The 17,473-nt window shown below is 35.7% G+C and overlaps 3 protein-coding genes and 1 non-coding gene across 4 annotated transcripts; 1 reads left to right on the forward strand and 3 right to left on the reverse strand.

The window, feature by feature from the left end:
* Positions 1-897: 897 nt before the first annotated feature.
* On the reverse strand, positions 898-5,487 carry PEX14 (peroxin 14). Its single transcript, XM_012975754.2, has 12 exons — positions 5,141-5,487; positions 4,557-4,783; positions 4,418-4,466; positions 4,129-4,319; positions 3,776-3,968; positions 3,596-3,688; positions 3,404-3,471; positions 2,830-2,872; positions 2,675-2,742; positions 2,499-2,543; positions 2,271-2,339; positions 898-1,606 (listed from the first exon to the last, which is right to left on the reverse strand). Exons 1-12 carry the CDS (start codon positions 5,196-5,198, stop codon positions 1,133-1,135), a joined length of 1,578 nt encoding a protein of 525 aa, XP_012831208.1. The 5' UTR covers positions 5,199-5,487; the 3' UTR covers positions 898-1,132.
* An 853-nt stretch (positions 5,488-6,340) lies between these two features.
* On the reverse strand, positions 6,341-9,553 carry LOC105952222 (uncharacterized). The gene is made up of 9 exons (XM_012975753.2): positions 9,369-9,553; positions 9,172-9,246; positions 8,839-8,925; positions 7,881-7,937; positions 7,596-7,688; positions 7,267-7,339; positions 7,093-7,168; positions 6,916-7,006; positions 6,341-6,802 (listed from the first exon to the last, which is right to left on the reverse strand). The coding sequence occupies exons 1-9, from the start codon at positions 9,417-9,419 to the stop codon at positions 6,683-6,685; spliced, it is 723 nt and encodes a 240-aa protein (XP_012831207.1). The 5' UTR covers positions 9,420-9,553; the 3' UTR covers positions 6,341-6,682.
* Positions 9,554-11,106: 1,553 nt separating this feature from the next.
* LOC148767832 (small nucleolar RNA Z247) lies at positions 11,107-11,235 on the forward strand. The gene has a single exon (XR_016033708.1). It is a non-coding gene; the product is annotated as a small nucleolar RNA Z247 (small nucleolar RNA).
* A 1,630-nt stretch (positions 11,236-12,865) lies between these two features.
* Positions 12,866-16,994, reverse strand: LOC105952221 (serine/threonine/tyrosine-protein kinase HT1). Its single transcript, XM_088823470.1, has 3 exons — positions 16,044-16,994; positions 14,223-14,678; positions 12,866-13,342 (listed from the first exon to the last, which is right to left on the reverse strand). The coding sequence occupies exons 1-3, from the start codon at positions 16,407-16,409 to the stop codon at positions 13,094-13,096; spliced, it is 1,071 nt and encodes a 356-aa protein (XP_088679596.1). The 5' UTR covers positions 16,410-16,994; the 3' UTR covers positions 12,866-13,093.
* Positions 16,995-17,473: the final 479 nt, after the last annotated feature.

Here is a 17,473-nt window from a genome sequence, read left to right on the forward strand (position 1 = left end):
AGTTTATAACTATTAGTAACACAATGTAGGGTTGTATATGTAAGTAAGCCTATATTTATACACAAACATAATACACGTGTGTGCGTGTATATATATATATATATATATATATATATATAAAACAATTATATAAGACTTATATATATATATATATATATATATATATATATATAAAACAATTATATAAGACTTATATTTGAATGATCTAGTATGTTCTATCTTTTAATTATTGGTGCAATAAACCAATTGAATTAAGGCCCACTTCAAGAATGCAGACCATTCATTTTAGATTAGGAACTCATGAAACATATTTAGATGGTACTCTAAAAATCTTTCACCACTTGCCTTAAAATAAATTGTCTTCATAAATATTCTTTTTTTTTTTTTTTGAGAAATAAATTGGAATTCAAATAATTATTTTGAATTTCAATTTTTTTTAATACGAGTATAAAATTCAGAAAATCAAGATATTGTTACTCCTGGATCTCTCAATTTATTTAAATTAACTGTCACTTTTGAAATTTTTTCTTATTCAGTATCATTTTGGTGGCTGTTGGTGGAAGAGAGGGTGATCAGTTTCTTCCAGCAAAGGAGGGGTTGTTTTCAAAAGAGAAAATATGAGGGTAGTTTAGGTATAAAAAAATTGAGGAATATAGATACATTTGTTGATTGATTGATTGATACTGAAATTTTCCAATTTCCGCCGATTCCAATCAATACGGAAATAAAATCATAACAAACACTTAATCGAGATCGATCAGTTAAAAGAGTTGGGGATTCGACGATAACGAATTAAGTTTGAAAATAAAGCAAAAAGAGCAGATCAGATGTTGCAATTAGATTAAGAAGCACTACTCGTTTCTCTACTCGAAAAATAACACCTAAAGACGACCAAAATTCGAAGGCCGAAAAAAATGGTTCATGGATAACAGATTGATTACCTGTTCAGCAGATAACAAATTGTGCTCAACACAAACAGTGGACCTTATATAATTAATGGTTTATGTACCACAATATATTTATTTATTTTTTAATTTAAAACTCGGAACTAAATGATTGTGGAATAAGATCGATATGCTCTATTCTCCGATTACGATCAACTCCCTATCGGCTATACGGTACCTCGAATTAATCAAGTCTCGAAATACGAGCCATTCTCTTCATTCGATATCTCGCTGGAATAAATTCCACCATTAGTACTATCCAGTACAGTACCTCCAGATTCGGATATTTTCGTAATTCTCTGCAACTCGTCGTTTGCATCTGCAGAAGAACGAGCAAGTAGTTGGTCGTCGGTCAACTGCTCCATTTGATACGGAGATTTTTTGGGTTGCCGTATGGCGGCAGCTGCTTCAGGCATCACGACAGGTGGCGGCTGAGGTGGCACCCACGATGATGACCTCTGAATGGCGGGGGGCCCACGTTCGTTAACCATTGTCGTATTGGGAGTTTCGATTTCTGTGATTCTTGCGTTCTTTTGTTGCCACCAAGAAGATGCTGCTGCATTGTCTCCGTTCATCTGGTTATCTTGGAAATCGTAATTTGAGGCGTTGATGCTATCTTGAGCTGGATAATTGTTGGGGGCGCTATTCTGAGATTCCCATGGCTGAATGTAAACAAGAAGTTTGTGTTGATAATCGTCTATTGTGTGTAAATACTAAAGCCAATACAAATAGTTTAATGCGAACAAGTTTAGAGGGCGGAATTCAGACTGATCGGATCGGAATAAGTATTTCCGGAAGAATTCTGATTTTTTTTGGAAGTGAAGTTCCGAGTCCGTTCCAAAAAAAATTGGAAAAAAATCGGAATTGGAATCGGCGGTAGTCGGAAAATTCCAAATTTTTTAGTTACCTAAAATATAAAATGCATAATAATACTGATCTTACAAGTGTAATTTTGGAGGAAAAAAGAAATCCGAATTTGTGGAATTATTTCCAGAAATTGAAATTGGATTGGAAATTGGAATCTCATGTATATTTCAATTCCAGTTTTTTTTAAAAAGGGGAAAAAATGGAATCGGGTTTTCGGAATTCAGAATGAAAATGTTCCAAAATTGAAAAAACTCGGCGGAAATCTGGAATTCCATTCCAATTTCCACCCCTATTTATAACAATAATAAATACAAGTTTTCATATTAGTAAACGAGACTTTTAGAATCAGTACATCTTGTTTTTTGGGCAATTAGAGCTATATTGCTTGTGATGGTGATTTTCGTATCTTCAATAGGAATTATTAAATATTTGAAATAGGTAAGAGTTTCGAAGGCAAACCTTAAGCCTTGGTGCTAAACGTGGATTTGATAATGGCTGACTGGGGTTCGGTGGTGCATCATTGATCTCCTGAAACGATTAACAAAAGCACGTTTTATATATATATATATATATATATATATATATATATATATATATATATATATATATATATATATATATATATATGTGTGTGTGTGTGTGTGTGTGTGAATTCGACAAAAACGTGATTAGTGAAAGTGGACTGACCCTTATATTGGAGGGTTTTTCCCCTCTTTGTATCATAGCCATTATCTGCAAAAGAGCTGTGCATATTAGTAAAGAGAATAGAAACGAAAATAGACTTCTAAAATTAATAATAAAGAGTTATTCCAATTATAGAAATCCGAGCACATATGTAAGAGTGAAAAAAGATATATATTTACATCCATATACGACTTAGGATGAGGAGCAGCAGAAGGTTCCACTGGCGCAGGCGGTGACAAAGATCTCACTGCAAAGAACACCTCCGACAAATAAATAACATTTAAAAGAGCAACGAGAAATTTAAAAGAAATATAACATCAATAAATAAATAAACCTGAACGAGAATCAGTATCTGCCCTGCCATTGGCATAAGGTTGCTGAAAACCAAGACGACATGCATGTAAGAGAATCAGCATTAAATAAATAAAAACTAATTGAAAATATAGTAGGGTAAATTACAACCACCCCTGAGGTATGGCCAAATTACGAAACTCCCTCCAGTTTGGGTAATTACAACCACCCCCTCAACTATAAATCTTCTTACACGTCCACCCTTGCGGTGTTAAATTTAGTGGAACTTTTTAGATTATATGGAACATTCTCAATTTTGTACCCGTTTTATCCCATTCGAACTCCACATTTTGAAGCAAGATGATCATAAAATGTGTGTTTTGGCTTGTAAATATCAGATTGAGAAACTGCATTTTTGCACAAAACGAGTACAAACTAGAGAACATTCCACGAAATCTAGAAGATTATGTTGAATTTGACATCATAAGGGTGGATGTGTAAGAAGATTCATAATTGAGGGGTAGTTGTAATTATCCAAACAAGAGGGGTTTTTTCGTAATTTAACCATACCTCGAGGGGTGGTTGTAATTTACCCTATATAGTAATAGCTTTCTTACCCTTGAACTGGTTCCTGAGACCCTTTGGTATTGTTCCTCCACAGCAATTCTACCATTTATACTTTGTCCTGATATTCACAGCAAAAAAACGAACTCCTCACATTTTGCAGATATACGGAAGCACCAAACAAACGGGCAAAAAAAAAAAGAAAATTCAGCATTCAGATGGATTAACACGGAGCAAATTCTTACCAACTTCCAACTTCTGTATTGCGTTACTCATCGATTTCATCTCGTGTACTTGGACATTCAACATTTTGATAAGCTCTTCAAAACATCTCTTCTCTGAAAAAAACAACAGAAACAATTATATATATATATATATATATATATATATATACATATATTGACCAGAACTCATTAAAGATGTACCTTCACTTTTCGTAATCAACATCTCCTGGCTTGCTCGAGCTACATCAGCCGCTGCAGCGGCGGCAGATTTTGCAGCGGCGGCAGCTTCTTCCGCTATGCTTGGTTTCGCATCGTTTTTCTTCATCACGCCCTCTTCGTCTTCTTCCAATACAATTTTACGAATCCAAGACTTGAACCTAGGAACAATTGCTTTCTGAAAAGACAAAAAAACACGCCAACGAAAATCTGATGTCAAATTAGGAAATATCAAACCGACGGATGCAAGTAAATACATACATAACCACAAATTAAAACAGAACTACATTTCATTGTTCGAAAATTTACAGCGAGTAAATACAATATTTAACATTTACCTTGAAAAGTATTGCTGTTCCGGCCCCTGATACGGCGAGAAAGCCTACAGCAAGAATACCATGGTACCACTGGAATCGAGCTAGTCTCCCCATTTTCGAATTACTATTCACATTTCCAACGGGCGTAATCTGCTGTAACGCTTGTGCTGGAGGTTGCTGTTGAACATTTCCAGAAGATTTAATCTGCCCATCTTCATATATATATTGTTCGAGAAGAGAAGATCAACGTCAGTACTTTAAGCACGCTTAATAACCCAAAAACAAAAAACATGTCAAATTACGAGATTACCTTGATTAGTAACAACCGATGGCGTCGTTGTAACAGGTGGGGTTGGATCCTGCATAATAATATATTAACTGTTAGGATTCGATACTTTTTAAAAAAATTCACATGCTGATGATATAATCAAGAAAATTATTCGACTTACAGGAACACGTCGAAAGGCTTCATCGATCTCCTCTTTTGTGAGACCCTTCCTCTCGAGAAACGACCTTCTGTAAACTACGGGTGATCCCCTAACTTTTGGATGCGAGAGAAACTTTATTGCGTTTTGTACTTGATCTTCTCGAATGGGTTCCGAGTTCACAAATACTGAAGTGGGAGAACTTTCCTTCACAGTGTCTTGAAAATTATCATTGGTCGGCTGAGTGAGAACTGCAGTTCAACATAGCAAACATCAGAAATCGGAAGGCTTTCCGGTTATAAAATTACAAATGAATCCAAAATTGTGGCTCAGCTTATGTTAATCTATTATAACTGCACACGCGCGCGCGCGCACACACACACACACACACACATGTACCGCGTACAGCAGAACACGCTAAGAAACTAGTCAATTGGAGCTGAAATTGAATTCATACCACGAATTGGAAAATTCAACTATGAATCAGATTATCAGAAGTTCGATCATTCAATTTTACAAAGATGCTTCCATAATAGTAATCAAAACACACGAGTAAAAATCAAAGAAATTAAGGTAGAAAGAGAAAAAGGAATCAACAAAACAAAAACCTGAATTTTGGGGGTTTTCGTCAGCCGAACTTGGCGGAGCATCAGACGGAGTCGCCATGGGAAGAAATCGAAGACCAAAACAGAAGCAGTTTTTCTTATTTTCAGAAAGGATGAGATGGATTGAAGGAGAAAGGGGAATTCATCGACGATTGGATATTGGGAACAGTGATTCTTATGAAACAATGAGAGAGAAAGGAGATTATGTATGAGAGATGAAGGAGTGAGTGAAGAGGTGCCGCTGATTTTGGATTTTGCTTCTCTGGTTATTTTTTATTTTTGCTCATCCCAAAGCATCTCAAAATGTATTATCCTTTTTTCTTTTTCTTTTTTAATAGTACAATATATGCAGTTCTACGGGTGTAAACGAGCCGATTTTGGCTGTTTTGACAAACTCGAGCTCAAACTCGAATCCGTTTTGACGAGCTCGAGCTCTTCGAGTATTCTTTCTTTGAGCTCGAGCTCGCGCGAGCCGGTGGTAATTTTATTTTTAAATATTATTAAAAATTTATAATTATTTATTATACTAAAAAAATTAAAATTAAAATAACCTTTAATTTATTTTTGTAATCATTTATATGAATTAGTAATTATTTTATATTAAATATATTTAAAAAATAAAAAAAAAAACTCGCGAGCTCACGAACAACTAAAAATGAGCTCGGACTCGACTCGTCAGAAAGCTCAAGCTCGCGAGCTTGAACTCCAAAAATTCGAGTTTGAGTTTGAGCTTTTGTCGAGCCGGCTCACCGAGCTCACGAGCTGGCTCGGCTCATTTACACCCCTAGTATGCACTAGGCAGTTACCTATAGATTGGTTTGTATTATATGAGATTGAATTTAATTTTCTATTGATTAATTAATTATTTAGTTAGTAATATATTTGCTTCCTTAGATTAGTTCTTGTATTAAATTTAGTTAAATTCTCGTATTATACATTGAATTTGTCCATAAAACATCATACTTGATAAAATATAAATTTAAGGATAAAATTGTATTTCTCTTGTTTAGGCCTCACATTTTCGTTCGTAAATTACACAAGAGATGTAAAGTCGTGCAAGAATTATTGAAACACGATTGTGTTCTCCTTACTCAACCAACTAAACTACTCTTGTGGGCTCTTTTATTGTACACTCCCTCCGGTTTTTTCTAAGTGCCGTTTCAGGTAGATGCACACTAAGTAAGAAAAGTATTAGCCAACAAGTTTCATTCTCAAGGAAAATCTAATTTCCGCATAAAGGAAATAAAATTTAATATCACCTAAAATAATAAACAATAAAATCGATCATCTTCAAGTTTACGGAACTAGTATTATCTATCTCCGACAATATCAACATTAAACATTGAAATTTTAATTTGAAAAAAAATCTACTTCGGATGTTCTTCATAAGCCACAAAATGATGCTCTGCAAACTTTTCGTTTTGGTTCGCAATATCGGCAAGAATTAGACGGAGAAGCAATCTTACTAGCCTGCATTAGGAGTTAGAATTTGCTGCCAACATTGTTGCTCATACTACAAAAATCGTCGCACAAAGTTGTGTCCGTTTATTGCAATTTCTGCAGCAGGTTTTCAACCCTGATTTTTTGCTGAGCTGGACTCAACGACTCTGTTTGCATGATTGTATTTGCAACAAGAACAATGATCGAAGGAGACGTAGCATTCACCTAAACAATTTCCAAATTCATCAAAATTAGACAAATAACGCCTCAAATACTAATAAACTTCATAGAAGATAATCATTAAAATAAAAATAAAAAATAAATAAATGGAATCATACCCAAACCCGGCCGTTCAAACCAACTGCAATCTCAAACGCAATTTTTTTCCCCAGAGTTTCAAGAACTGGACATGTTGGAGAGCTTAGCAACCTAAAAATGCAAGTTGGAGAATTTTTGAGTAATTCAAGAAAAACTTTTGAGTACAATATTCTCTTGATTGGGGAATAATATCTTACGTTCGTGATAATCCAGTCGATGATTCAAACATGAACCCATCTTTAAGCGGGCCATACTCTGCTGCTTTCCCCATGGCTATGGAGCAGAAGAAATTTCATTGGAAAAAAAAATTAGAGAAGAAATAGAATTATATATATATTACAAAAGAGCTTCCAATTTTGTAATAGACCAACCATCTGTGCATGATAATTCAGGGTTCATGCCAGTGTTCGCCTTGACAACACGGACATACAGCAAAGTTCCTGTCTGAAGATGATAGAAAACTTTCAGACAATTATAGATAAGAGAAAAATAATAGCTATATCAGAATAACATAATTCAAAGTTTTTCGCTTGCAGAAAAAGGATAGCACATGCTCAACGGACGAGTTTTTTCCAACAAGAAATCGTGATGGGAAATGAATTGTTGATTTATCATTTATTTTATGCAACATATTTGTGCCACACTCGGGAAACCGGAAACACCACTAATAGTATTCATACGAGACAATAAATATTAATACCTCAAACTTAGGAATGTTTCTCCTGGTTCCACCTTCGAAAGCAAGAACCGGCAGAAATGCCAATGCAGGACCTTTTATATCCACAAAAAAATTCTGTTGCACGTATAACAAATCAACAAACAAGTGTGAAATAACATGTTTTGGCAATGTATCAAATACAAAATCAGAAGATATGAAGGCGCAGATCACACCATTTCTCCCGATGGTAGAAGAATCATAGAAGGAAACATAAAATAGAGAACAAATTATCTTCATAAAGAACAACACGGAACCTAAAGTACTTACGTCTGCTCTTGCTTCAACCACTATTCCAAGTACATTGTCCCCAACACTAGGTACGTACTGTCAAAAAGTAAAACACAACTTGTATGAATATCACAAGCCAAAAGTTACCAATTAACCATAAATAAAGCCAAGAAGTCAATTTCATTGAAAATTCAAGAACTGACATATATGCCTAAGCAGCAAGGAAAAATGCAAGTAAGAATGAAATTTCACAATAAAAACCAAATTTTGAAAATGTCGGTTTCACATGATGTAACAATTGTTTGTTTAACAGCCACGTTGCAGAAAAATCTCCAAGAATGGCACTTTATTCAAATATGAAGAGACCCCATGGATCGTTTAGGATTTTTTCTACATTGTGACTATGCAGGTTTTGAGGATTAGGATATCAAAAATTATCTGTCAGTTATAAACAAAATACTATGAAAAACTCGTGTTTTATTTACAATCCAATTTCACTTTTTCCTATAGATTGTTTATTGACGCTTGTGAGCAATTAGCAGGATCATGTAGCTAAACTTGATTTCATTTGAGTTTCATGATCATCTAGAAAATAAATTGTGTGAGATTTTTAATGAACTCTAATGACTCTCGTTTCTGTTTTTGTAAGAAACCATACGGACAAATCAATCAAAGCAAACGAGTACATTATTAGCATGTATTAAGCTTTTCTTTACTGCATCAATCTTAAAAACATCTTCGGCAGTGAACACACAATCACATTTAAACAGTGAGAAATGTCGAAAAATGGTCAGAATATATGCTCGAAGGTTTATCAATAGCAGGAAGATTCTACGAAATGGTGTAAAATAGCTTTAGTAACTTCACTTACTTATTATATTACTATCACATGTTCCGTGATGATAATTTAGTTTAAACTAAGGGAAGAACACATACGACAAAGTTAATTAACGTGGAACGAGTTGAAACTCATCGAAGCAGTTAACATTTGACTCACCCGTTTATGTGAGCTTTCGACCCAATACTTGTTCGGTTTCGAGAACCTTAGCTTCCCTGCTTTCATAACAGATATAACATCACCATCCTGCAAAAATTGTATATTTAATTTAAAATCTCCCTAGCTACAAACTATCGATCCACTAATACAATATTCGATTTTCAAAAAATCGTAACTCCCGAATTCTTCAGCAAATTGGAAAAGACAAGTGTTGGTATCAAAATTACAATTACAGTTATAGTTTCTGGAAAAAAAACATTATAAAAGATCCAATTTTGCACGTCAATTTTGCCTAAAACGAAATAAAATAAAACCCTAGAAGAAGAAGGAAACCTGACAGAGGCCGCCGCCGAGCTTGATGGTTTGATTAGTCATTTTGGAGAGGTCCAATACCAAATCCCCTGGAAACTAATAATCCAATTGAAAAAAAACCACACAGAAATCACAACCTATAGATACAATTTCATCGTCTCTATTTGAATAGTCGATTGAACTGAAAAGGAACAAGAGAATGAGCGCAAAGTACAAACCACTTGCTGGTCGATGAAGCTTGACGGAGCAACTGAGGGTTTTGCTTCCATATTTCTTTGAAGAGAAAATAGATACAGTAATTTGTATGTATGCCCGTCGCCAAAAAGAAGCGGCGCCGATGGGGTGGAGGCGGAAACAACAGGTTAACGGCGCGCGAATTAAGTTTGTAAGATGTTTGTGAAGCGTTAGGTGAAAATTGTAATTATCACTTTATAATTACAATTAGGGTTAATGGCATTTTTGCCCCTGAACTTTGATATATTTTGCGTTCTGCCCCCAAATTAAAGAAAATCTATTGGTTGAAGCACATTGGCCCTTTTTATCTTTCTATTACTGTTCTCAAGAATTTTTTTTTTTTTTTTCTATTGTATACTAAAGGGTAAATTACGGTTACTCATTCCTGAGGTAAGGTCAAATTATGAAAAAATCTCTCATGTTTGTATAATTACAATCACACATCAACAATGAATTTTCTTACACGTCTATCCTTACGGTGTCGAATCAACACAATCTTCTAGATTCCAAGGAATGTTGTCTAGTTTGTACTCGTTTTGTGCAAAAATGCAGTTTCTGATGCACTACAATCTTATATTCACAACTCAAGAGACACATCTTATGATTATCTTGTTTCAAAATATGCAATTCGAATAGAGTAAAATGAGTAACTGAAGAAAATCCATATAATATAGAAGAATCCACTAAATTTGACACCACAAGGGCGGACGTGTAAAAAGATTTATAGTTGGGGGGAGTGGTTGTAATTACCGAAACATAAAGGATATTTGATCTTACATCAGGGTGGCCGTAATTTCCCCTATATTAAATTTGTCAAACAGTCAAACTAGTGCTCTTTTTCTTAATATATTTATCGTATTTTCTGGTACTTGATGTTGCGAAAAACTCTTTTCCAAGTAGTTTCGTTATTTATATGCTACACCCGGTGAAGTTTATGTTAGAGATATTTAGGAAACTAAATCAATATTATTATTTTAATTGATTGTAATCTTACGTAATCTTTTGTAATCTCTTTGGTGTATCATTAGGATTATTATTAGTTAGAATATATTTAGAATAGATTACACTATGTAAATTATATATATCTAGTCTGCAATAATGAAATGCAAGAAATTATTCTTCTATCTTATTCTCTCATGGTATCACAGCAAAGATCCTAATATATTCCCCTCTCTTCACCACCATGTCTGATCTCTTCTATTTTTTTTCTTCTCCCATGGCCAGTGATAATGCGCCTGTTCTTCTCCCAAATACCCAAGAACCCACCAAACCGCTCACCATTATTAACATCTCAGCCTCCAATATCATCAAATTAACCTCTACCAACTATATTTCATGGAAATTGCAACTCGAGGCACTTCTCATAGGTTACGATCTATATATACAAATTTATTGATGGCTCACATCTATGTCCATCACTAACGATTCAGAAAGATAATCTGACTATACCGAATCCCGACTTCTCAACATGGATTTGCCAAGATAAATTGATTTTTTGGGCCTTGGTTGGCTCTCTTACTCCGCCTCTCGTTCCACTTATTCAACAAGCGCAAACTACGCGTGAAGCTTGGACCCACGCTTGCACACACTTATGCTCGCCCCTCTCGTGGTATTAAACAAATCAAAGACCAAATCAAAACTGCTGTAAAAAGCTCTCAAACAATTACTACTTACATGCAATTCATCAAAAACATGGCTGATGAATTGGCTGCTCTCGACAAACCCATGGATCATGAAGATCTCATTGAGAAAATTCTTGACGGACTTGATGATGACTATAAGCCTATTGTTGACATTATTGTAGGTCGTGAAACACCAATCACGTTTGACGAACTTCACGAAAAATTGATCACTAAAGAATTGTCTTTGCGGATTCATCAACCATCCACATCACCACTACCCGCTACTGCAAATGTTGCTCACCGCAACAACAATAATGGAGTCTCTCATTCCAACTTCAAGAGATCATTGTGGCAGTCCACTTCCAGCACATAGGCCTCCCACTCGTCCTTAAGTTAGCAAATGCCAAGGTTGTCGTGCACAAGGTCACACAGTCCAACATTGCCCTTTATTCCGGTTGGTCATTGTCTCTCCATCCTATTTGACTTCATCTCCGCAAACTCAATGGTCAAATCGAGCACCAACTCAACCATGGCAACCTCGTGCACATGTCGCAACCAACCAATCATCTGGTACTCCTCCCGGTTGGCTTCTTGATAGCGGCGCATCACACCATGTCACCACAGATCTGAGCAATATAATCTCTCTTCATATATACTCCTTATGACGGCTCTGACGACATTATGATTGGCGATGGCATGGGTCTCCCTATTACACATACTGGTTTTACATCTTTCTCTACACCTACTTCCAAATTTTCACTACATAATGTCTTATGTGTGCCGAATATGAAAAAGAATTTAATTTCAATTTCTCAATTTTGCCGTAACAATAATTCTTCCATTGAACTTTTACCTTACTCTTTTTATGTGAAGGATCTTCGCACAGGGAAAATACTTCTACAGGGCCGCTCTAAAGATGGTGTGTATGAATGGCTGGTTCCTTCAAGTTCCTCTTCTCCACTAGTTGCATTTTCAAGTTTTAAGACCACTTCGTCCGAGTGGCACCATAGACTAGGTCATCCATCTATTTTTCTTAAGCATATTATAGCGAAGTCTAATTTAGAATTGTCGGGTCATTTATCTTTGTCATTTAATTGTGATGCATGTCAATGCAATAAAAGTCACAAACTTCCATTTTCTAGTTCCTCACTTGTCTCAAACTCTCCTTTACAAATTCTTTTCTCTGATGTTTGGACATCAACAGTACACTCCTTTGATGGTTTCAAATATTATATTATTTTTTGTCGATCATTTTACAAAATACATTTAGTTTTATCCACTCAAGTGAAAATCTGATGGTTTGGCTGTGTTTACCCGTTTCAAGGCCATTGTGGAAAAATTCTTTAATCGAAAAATCATTACACTTTACTCTAATAACGGGGGGAATACAAAGCACTTTCTCACTATCTGGCCACACATGGCATTTCACATCTCACACCCCCGAAAATAACAAAAACGTCGTTTTGAAGGCCTAAACGACCTCGAAACGCCAAAATTCGTCGCACTTCACAGCAGAGCGGTGTGTTTAACTCCCCTCGTCGTTCCGGTTCGGAAAAACTTGTCCCCACACAATTCCGGCTCCGCCACCTCTGCATCACTAACAAAATCTACACGTCGAGTCATGTCAAGTTTGTTGAGTCGTTATTTCCTTTTTCCTCAATCCAATCTCAACTTCCACATCCAACATATGAGACTTCTTTTCAGTGGCTTCCACCATTTATCTCTCATTCTCTCAATTTACACCAGATGATCTTTTTACTGTTGATTTACATACACTAATGTAGATGTATATATGTTTGTGTATATATGAATAATAAAGATTTAACCGGTATAGCATAATAGTATAAACTCCAATGGAATTCCCAAATCCCCATTTAGGGCTAGTATAAATAAAAATAAAATAAAAAAGTTTAAGAAAAAGAACTATTTTAGTATAGTTCCATACATTTCAATAGAGAGAAAAAGAATAATGTACGGCAAATTGCACCTCAAAGTTACAAATTCAACTCTTAAGAAAACTCTAGCAATAAAATAAATAAATAAAACCTACACAAACCCCTTTTTTTTTTTTCGACGCACGTTTTCTCTCACGAACTTAGAGACGGGGATCTACGAGCAGCAATGCACTTCGGAATACATCTCGCAAGTGCACTACTCTCCCTTGGCTCGTACGAAGAAAAAAATTGCGGGTCCCGCTCTAAAGATTCCGAGTATCTTTCTAGAATCCCCACAATTTCATCGAAGTGTGGCCGCTTATCTGGATTGCTCGACCAACAACGGTTAATGAGATTACGAAACGCCGTTGGGCATGAAGATGGCAACGGAGGCCTTGCATTCTGCAAATAATTACGCAATATATTTACAACAATTAAAAGAAAGAAAATAACAATTTTCAAATGGCAGATTTTACAATCTATTGCAATGTGGTAACATAAAATAATCTAAAATCATCAACAAGTAGTTATACTCAAAACTTATATCGAATTAACTGGCAACGGTTTCTTCCAACTAAAGCATGAACAACGAAAAGAAGATAAATAGGGTTAATTGCATTAAGCCCCTCATTGTTTATATTGAATTGCTAAAAACCTCACCGTGTTATAAATAGAGGTATAAATGAGCCGAGCTTGGCTGTTTTGGCGAGCTCGAGCTCCTCGAGTATTTTTTTGGGCTCGAACTCAAGCGAGCTCGAGCCTGAGCCATTATGTCTATTTTCTTTTTTTCTTTTTTATTAATATTACTAGAATTATATTATTATAAATTATAATTAAAAAAATGACATGTAATTTTTTTTTTAATTATTTATATGATTTATATTAATTATTTAAGAGCCGGCTCGCGAGCTCAAGAACAACTAAGAATGAGCTCGGGCTCGACTCGTCAGAAAGCTCGAGCTAGAAAAATTTGAGTTCGAGCTTTTGTCGAGCCGGCTCAGCTCATTTACACCCTTAGTTATAAATACTATATTACAAAAAAAAAAAAAAAAAAAAAAAAATGATTTAAGGCTAAAAAACTACCCCTATAAAACACATCATTTAGGACTAAAAAATGCATCATAAGGGGGTTTCGGCTAATATTAATAGTACGGGGAGTTTTTTAACAATTCGATATAACACGGTATTTGCAATTTCGGGATTAGGGTTAATGGGTTGATCTTAACAATAATTTATAAGCATTAGTTTTAAAAGAAAGTAAAAAAAAAAAAAAAAAATTTACCTTTTGGCACACTGCAAATGCAGCTTGTTCGGGAGTCATATCATCGAACGGTATCAAAGCAGTCAAAAGCTCCCACAAAACGAGGCCGAAGCTATAAACATCGACTTTCTTCGTGTGGTGTTTTTCCTTAATCATTTCCGGAGCCATCCATCTATAAGTACCCGTAAATCCCTTCGCACTACCGCATTGAGATTCCAAACAGGATATTCCGAAATCCGCCACTTTCACGCACATATCTTCGTCGAGCAAAAGATTCTCCGATTTTAGGTCCCGGTGAAGAATCCCTCGACCGTGGAGATACTGCATTCCATGCGCAATGTCGAGCGATAGTTTTAGTACGAGGTTTAGTGGGAGCGAATAGGGTTCTTGCTGGTGGAGGTATTTCCGGAGGGACCCGCCCGGGTAGTACTCTGTGATTATGCAAAATACCGGGGGCTTCTTACACGCTGCGATGAACTGCAAAAAGTAAAAATTCAATGTTATATATAACTTCAATTCTCGTTCGAAACGTACTTTATATACATAGTATTCGAAAGCTAGTATAAGTGCGAACGAGGTAATTAGTTAATTAATCGGGCAATTAGAGACGGCGATCAACATTTACAAGAATACTACTTTTCATGTAATAAAAATCCAATCTTTACGGGCTTTGTGCATATATATATATATATATATATATATATATATATATATATATATATATATATATATATATATATATATATATATATATGCAATTGTTTCATAAAATAACCATAAAGCCACATCAGCCATAAAACATATGTGAATACAATCAAAGCAACAAACAACAACAATTTCATAAAAATTCAATCTTGACAAAATTTTAAGGGTGCTGTCAAGCAAGGTACAACCTTCTAAAGAACAATGTACAACACAACAATTTCATCAAAAACCATTCTCAGCAACATACATTCACACCACCCCAGCCATAAACACAACCAAAGCAACACACCAACTTCACAAAAAATCATAATTGGGATAATCCAGGATCCTTTCAGCCAAGGTAGAACCTTCTATGCACAATGTACAACCTTCTAAGGCACAAGGTACAACTCCGATGCACAGTGTACAAGAATACTACTTTTCATGTAATAAAAATCCAATCTTTGACAAACATATGTGAACAGTGAACACAATCAAAGCAACAACAACAACAATTTCATAAAAATTCAATCTTGACAAATTTGAAGGATGCTGTCAAGCAAGGTACAACTTTCTAATGCACAATGTACAACACGTCAATTTCATAAAATCCATTCTCAGCTACATACATTCACCCCACCTCAGTCATAAACACAACCAAACCAACACATCAACTTCACAAAATTTCATAATTGGGAAAATCCAGGATCCTGCCAGGCAAGGTACAACCTTCTAGGCACAATGTACCACCAAAAAATCCAATCTTTACGGTCTTTGTGTATATATGTATATGCAATTGTTTCATAAAATAACCACAAAACCACATCAGCCATAAAACATATTTGAACACAATCAAAGCAACAACAATTTCACAAAAAATCAATCTTGACAAATTTTAAGGATGCTGTCAAGCAAGGTACGCCTTCTAATGCACAATGTACAACACATCAATTTCATGAATTCCATTCTCAGCAGCATACATTCACCCCACCTCAGGCAAATAAACACAACCAAAGCAACACACAAAATTCATAACACGGAAAAATCTAGGATTCTGTCAGGCAAGGTACAACCTTCTAATGCACAAGGTACAACCTTCTAAGCACAATGTACCACCAGAAGCAAAAAAAAAAAAAAAAAAAAAAAGAAGGTACTTACAGAGATGATATTAGGGTGCCTTAACCCAAACAAAATAGCAACTTCAGAAGTGAACTGTTTCTCCAAGAAAGCAGCCAAATCACCATCTTCCTCAGGCTGACTAATCAGCTTAATAGCAACATCTCTCCTCTTGTACACACCTCTGTATATTCTGCTGTGCCGACCAGATGCAAATTTATTACCAATGTACAGCTGTGACATGTCAGCACTCCATTCTTGCTCGCCGCCGCCCTTGATTTCCGCGCCGGAGGAAACCAGGTACTTCGACCATGAAATCGCCCTGTTGTACTCCCCCAACGAGAGCCGCCGCTCCAGCTTGCTTTGCTGTGTGTTCGCTATTTGCCTCAGCCAGTGAAATTTCTTCATGGGTTTTGTGCAAGAACATCTAATACCGAATTTTTTTTTTTTTTTTTGAATTTGTAGTTCTTGTCTGAATTCTTGGTGGGAGGGGGGGTTTTAATGGAGGAAAAGACTGGAGCTTTGTGTGGGGCCTCGAGTTTTGGAACTGGAATTTAATTGTTGTTTTAGCGTTTTGGAAATGGGATCTTTCCCTCTGTTCATTCAAGTAAAAAGTAGATCTTCTTTTTCTGCTGTATATATATATATATGTGTGTGTGTGTGTGTGAAGAATGAAGCTATTCTTTGTATCTAGGACTCTAGGAGACTAGAGAGAGAAAACGATGAGAGAGAGGCAGGCAGGCAGGTGATGTCTGTTGAAGGAGATGAATGTGTGTTGAAGCTGTGTGTGTGTGTGTGTGAGAGAGAGAGAGAGAGAGGGGGGGGGAGTGGCGGTTGGGTTTGTGTTTTTCTGTCACTGTGATGACTGATTAGCATAAAGAGTTATGGAGAGAGAGAGAGAGAGAGAGGAGAGAGAAGGGAGAAGAGAGAGAGAGAGAGAGTAACTAGTAGAGAGAGAGAGTTAACATTCATAACGTGCGAAGATCCACTTCTGAGGAGACATGCGGCTGTCTACGGATTATGACTCCCTCCCCTTTTTTTACTCTTCCTTTTTTGCCCTTCTAATTCCCTCTAAATTACTATTTGGCCATCTTAATTTTCTTCATTTTATAACCTTATTTCTCTTGTATACCCCTAATAGGCTAGTAGTATATTTTTGTTTAATTAATATAGAACAACTATTAACAAGAAAATTCTTTTAAATTATACACGAATTCTTTCAAATTCTTTTTAAATTATAATTGTAGACTTGAGGTACAACACGCGTGGTGATCCCATCGTTCACGATAAACAAGAAAATATCGACACTCGAGTTCTAGCTTTTGACATGATCGTAATTTTCATACTTCTAGAGGGAAAACGGGTCGTTAATGATTAGTTTAAGTGTTATTAAAAATTTCTTCATAATGGAGTCTGGTGAGAGAGATTGGGGATTCAAATCCCTCTGATTTGTATGCCGTAAGTGTTGAATG

Source organism: Erythranthe guttata, chromosome 9, assembly GCF_056151865.1.
Source record: "Erythranthe guttata isolate IM_541 chromosome 9, IM_541, whole genome shotgun sequence".
NCBI lineage: Eukaryota > Viridiplantae > Streptophyta > Magnoliopsida > Lamiales > Phrymaceae > Erythranthe > Erythranthe guttata.

Excerpts from the sequence above, each read along its gene's own strand:
- LOC105952222 (XM_012975753.2), bottom strand. The coding sequence starts at position 9,419 with ATGGAAGCAAAACCCTCAGTTGCTCCGTCAAGCTTCATCGACCAGCAA. Across the intron at positions 9,247-9,368 it reads GCTTCATCGACCAGCAAGTG|TTTCCAGGGGATTTGGTATT; the intron begins GTTTGTACTTTG and ends TTGGATTATTAG. Across the intron at positions 7,169-7,266 it reads TGAATTATCATGCACAGATG|CCATGGGGAAAGCAGCAGAG; the intron begins GTTGGTCTATTA and ends TCTGCTCCATAG.
- PEX14 (XM_012975754.2), bottom strand. The coding sequence starts at position 5,198 with ATGGCGACTCCGTCTGATGCTCCGCCAAGTTCGGCTGACGAAAACCCC. Across the intron at positions 2,873-3,403 it reads TCTCAGGAACCAGTTCAAGG|CAACCTTATGCCAATGGCAG; the intron begins GTAAGAAAGCTA and ends CTTGGTTTTCAG. Across the intron at positions 2,743-2,829 it reads AGATACTGATTCTCGTTCAG|TGAGATCTTTGTCACCGCCT; the intron begins GTTTATTTATTT and ends TGTTCTTTGCAG.
- LOC105952221 (XM_088823470.1), bottom strand. The coding sequence starts at position 16,409 with ATGAAGAAATTTCACTGGCTGAGGCAAATAGCGAACACACAGCAAAGC. Across the intron at positions 14,679-16,043 it reads GGCACCCTAATATCATCTCT|TTCATCGCAGCGTGTAAGAA; the intron begins GTAAGTACCTTC and ends TACTTTTTGCAG. Across the intron at positions 13,343-14,222 it reads CATTTGCAGTGTGCCAAAAG|AATGCAAGGCCTCCGTTGCC; the intron begins GTAAATTTTTTT and ends AATTATTTGCAG.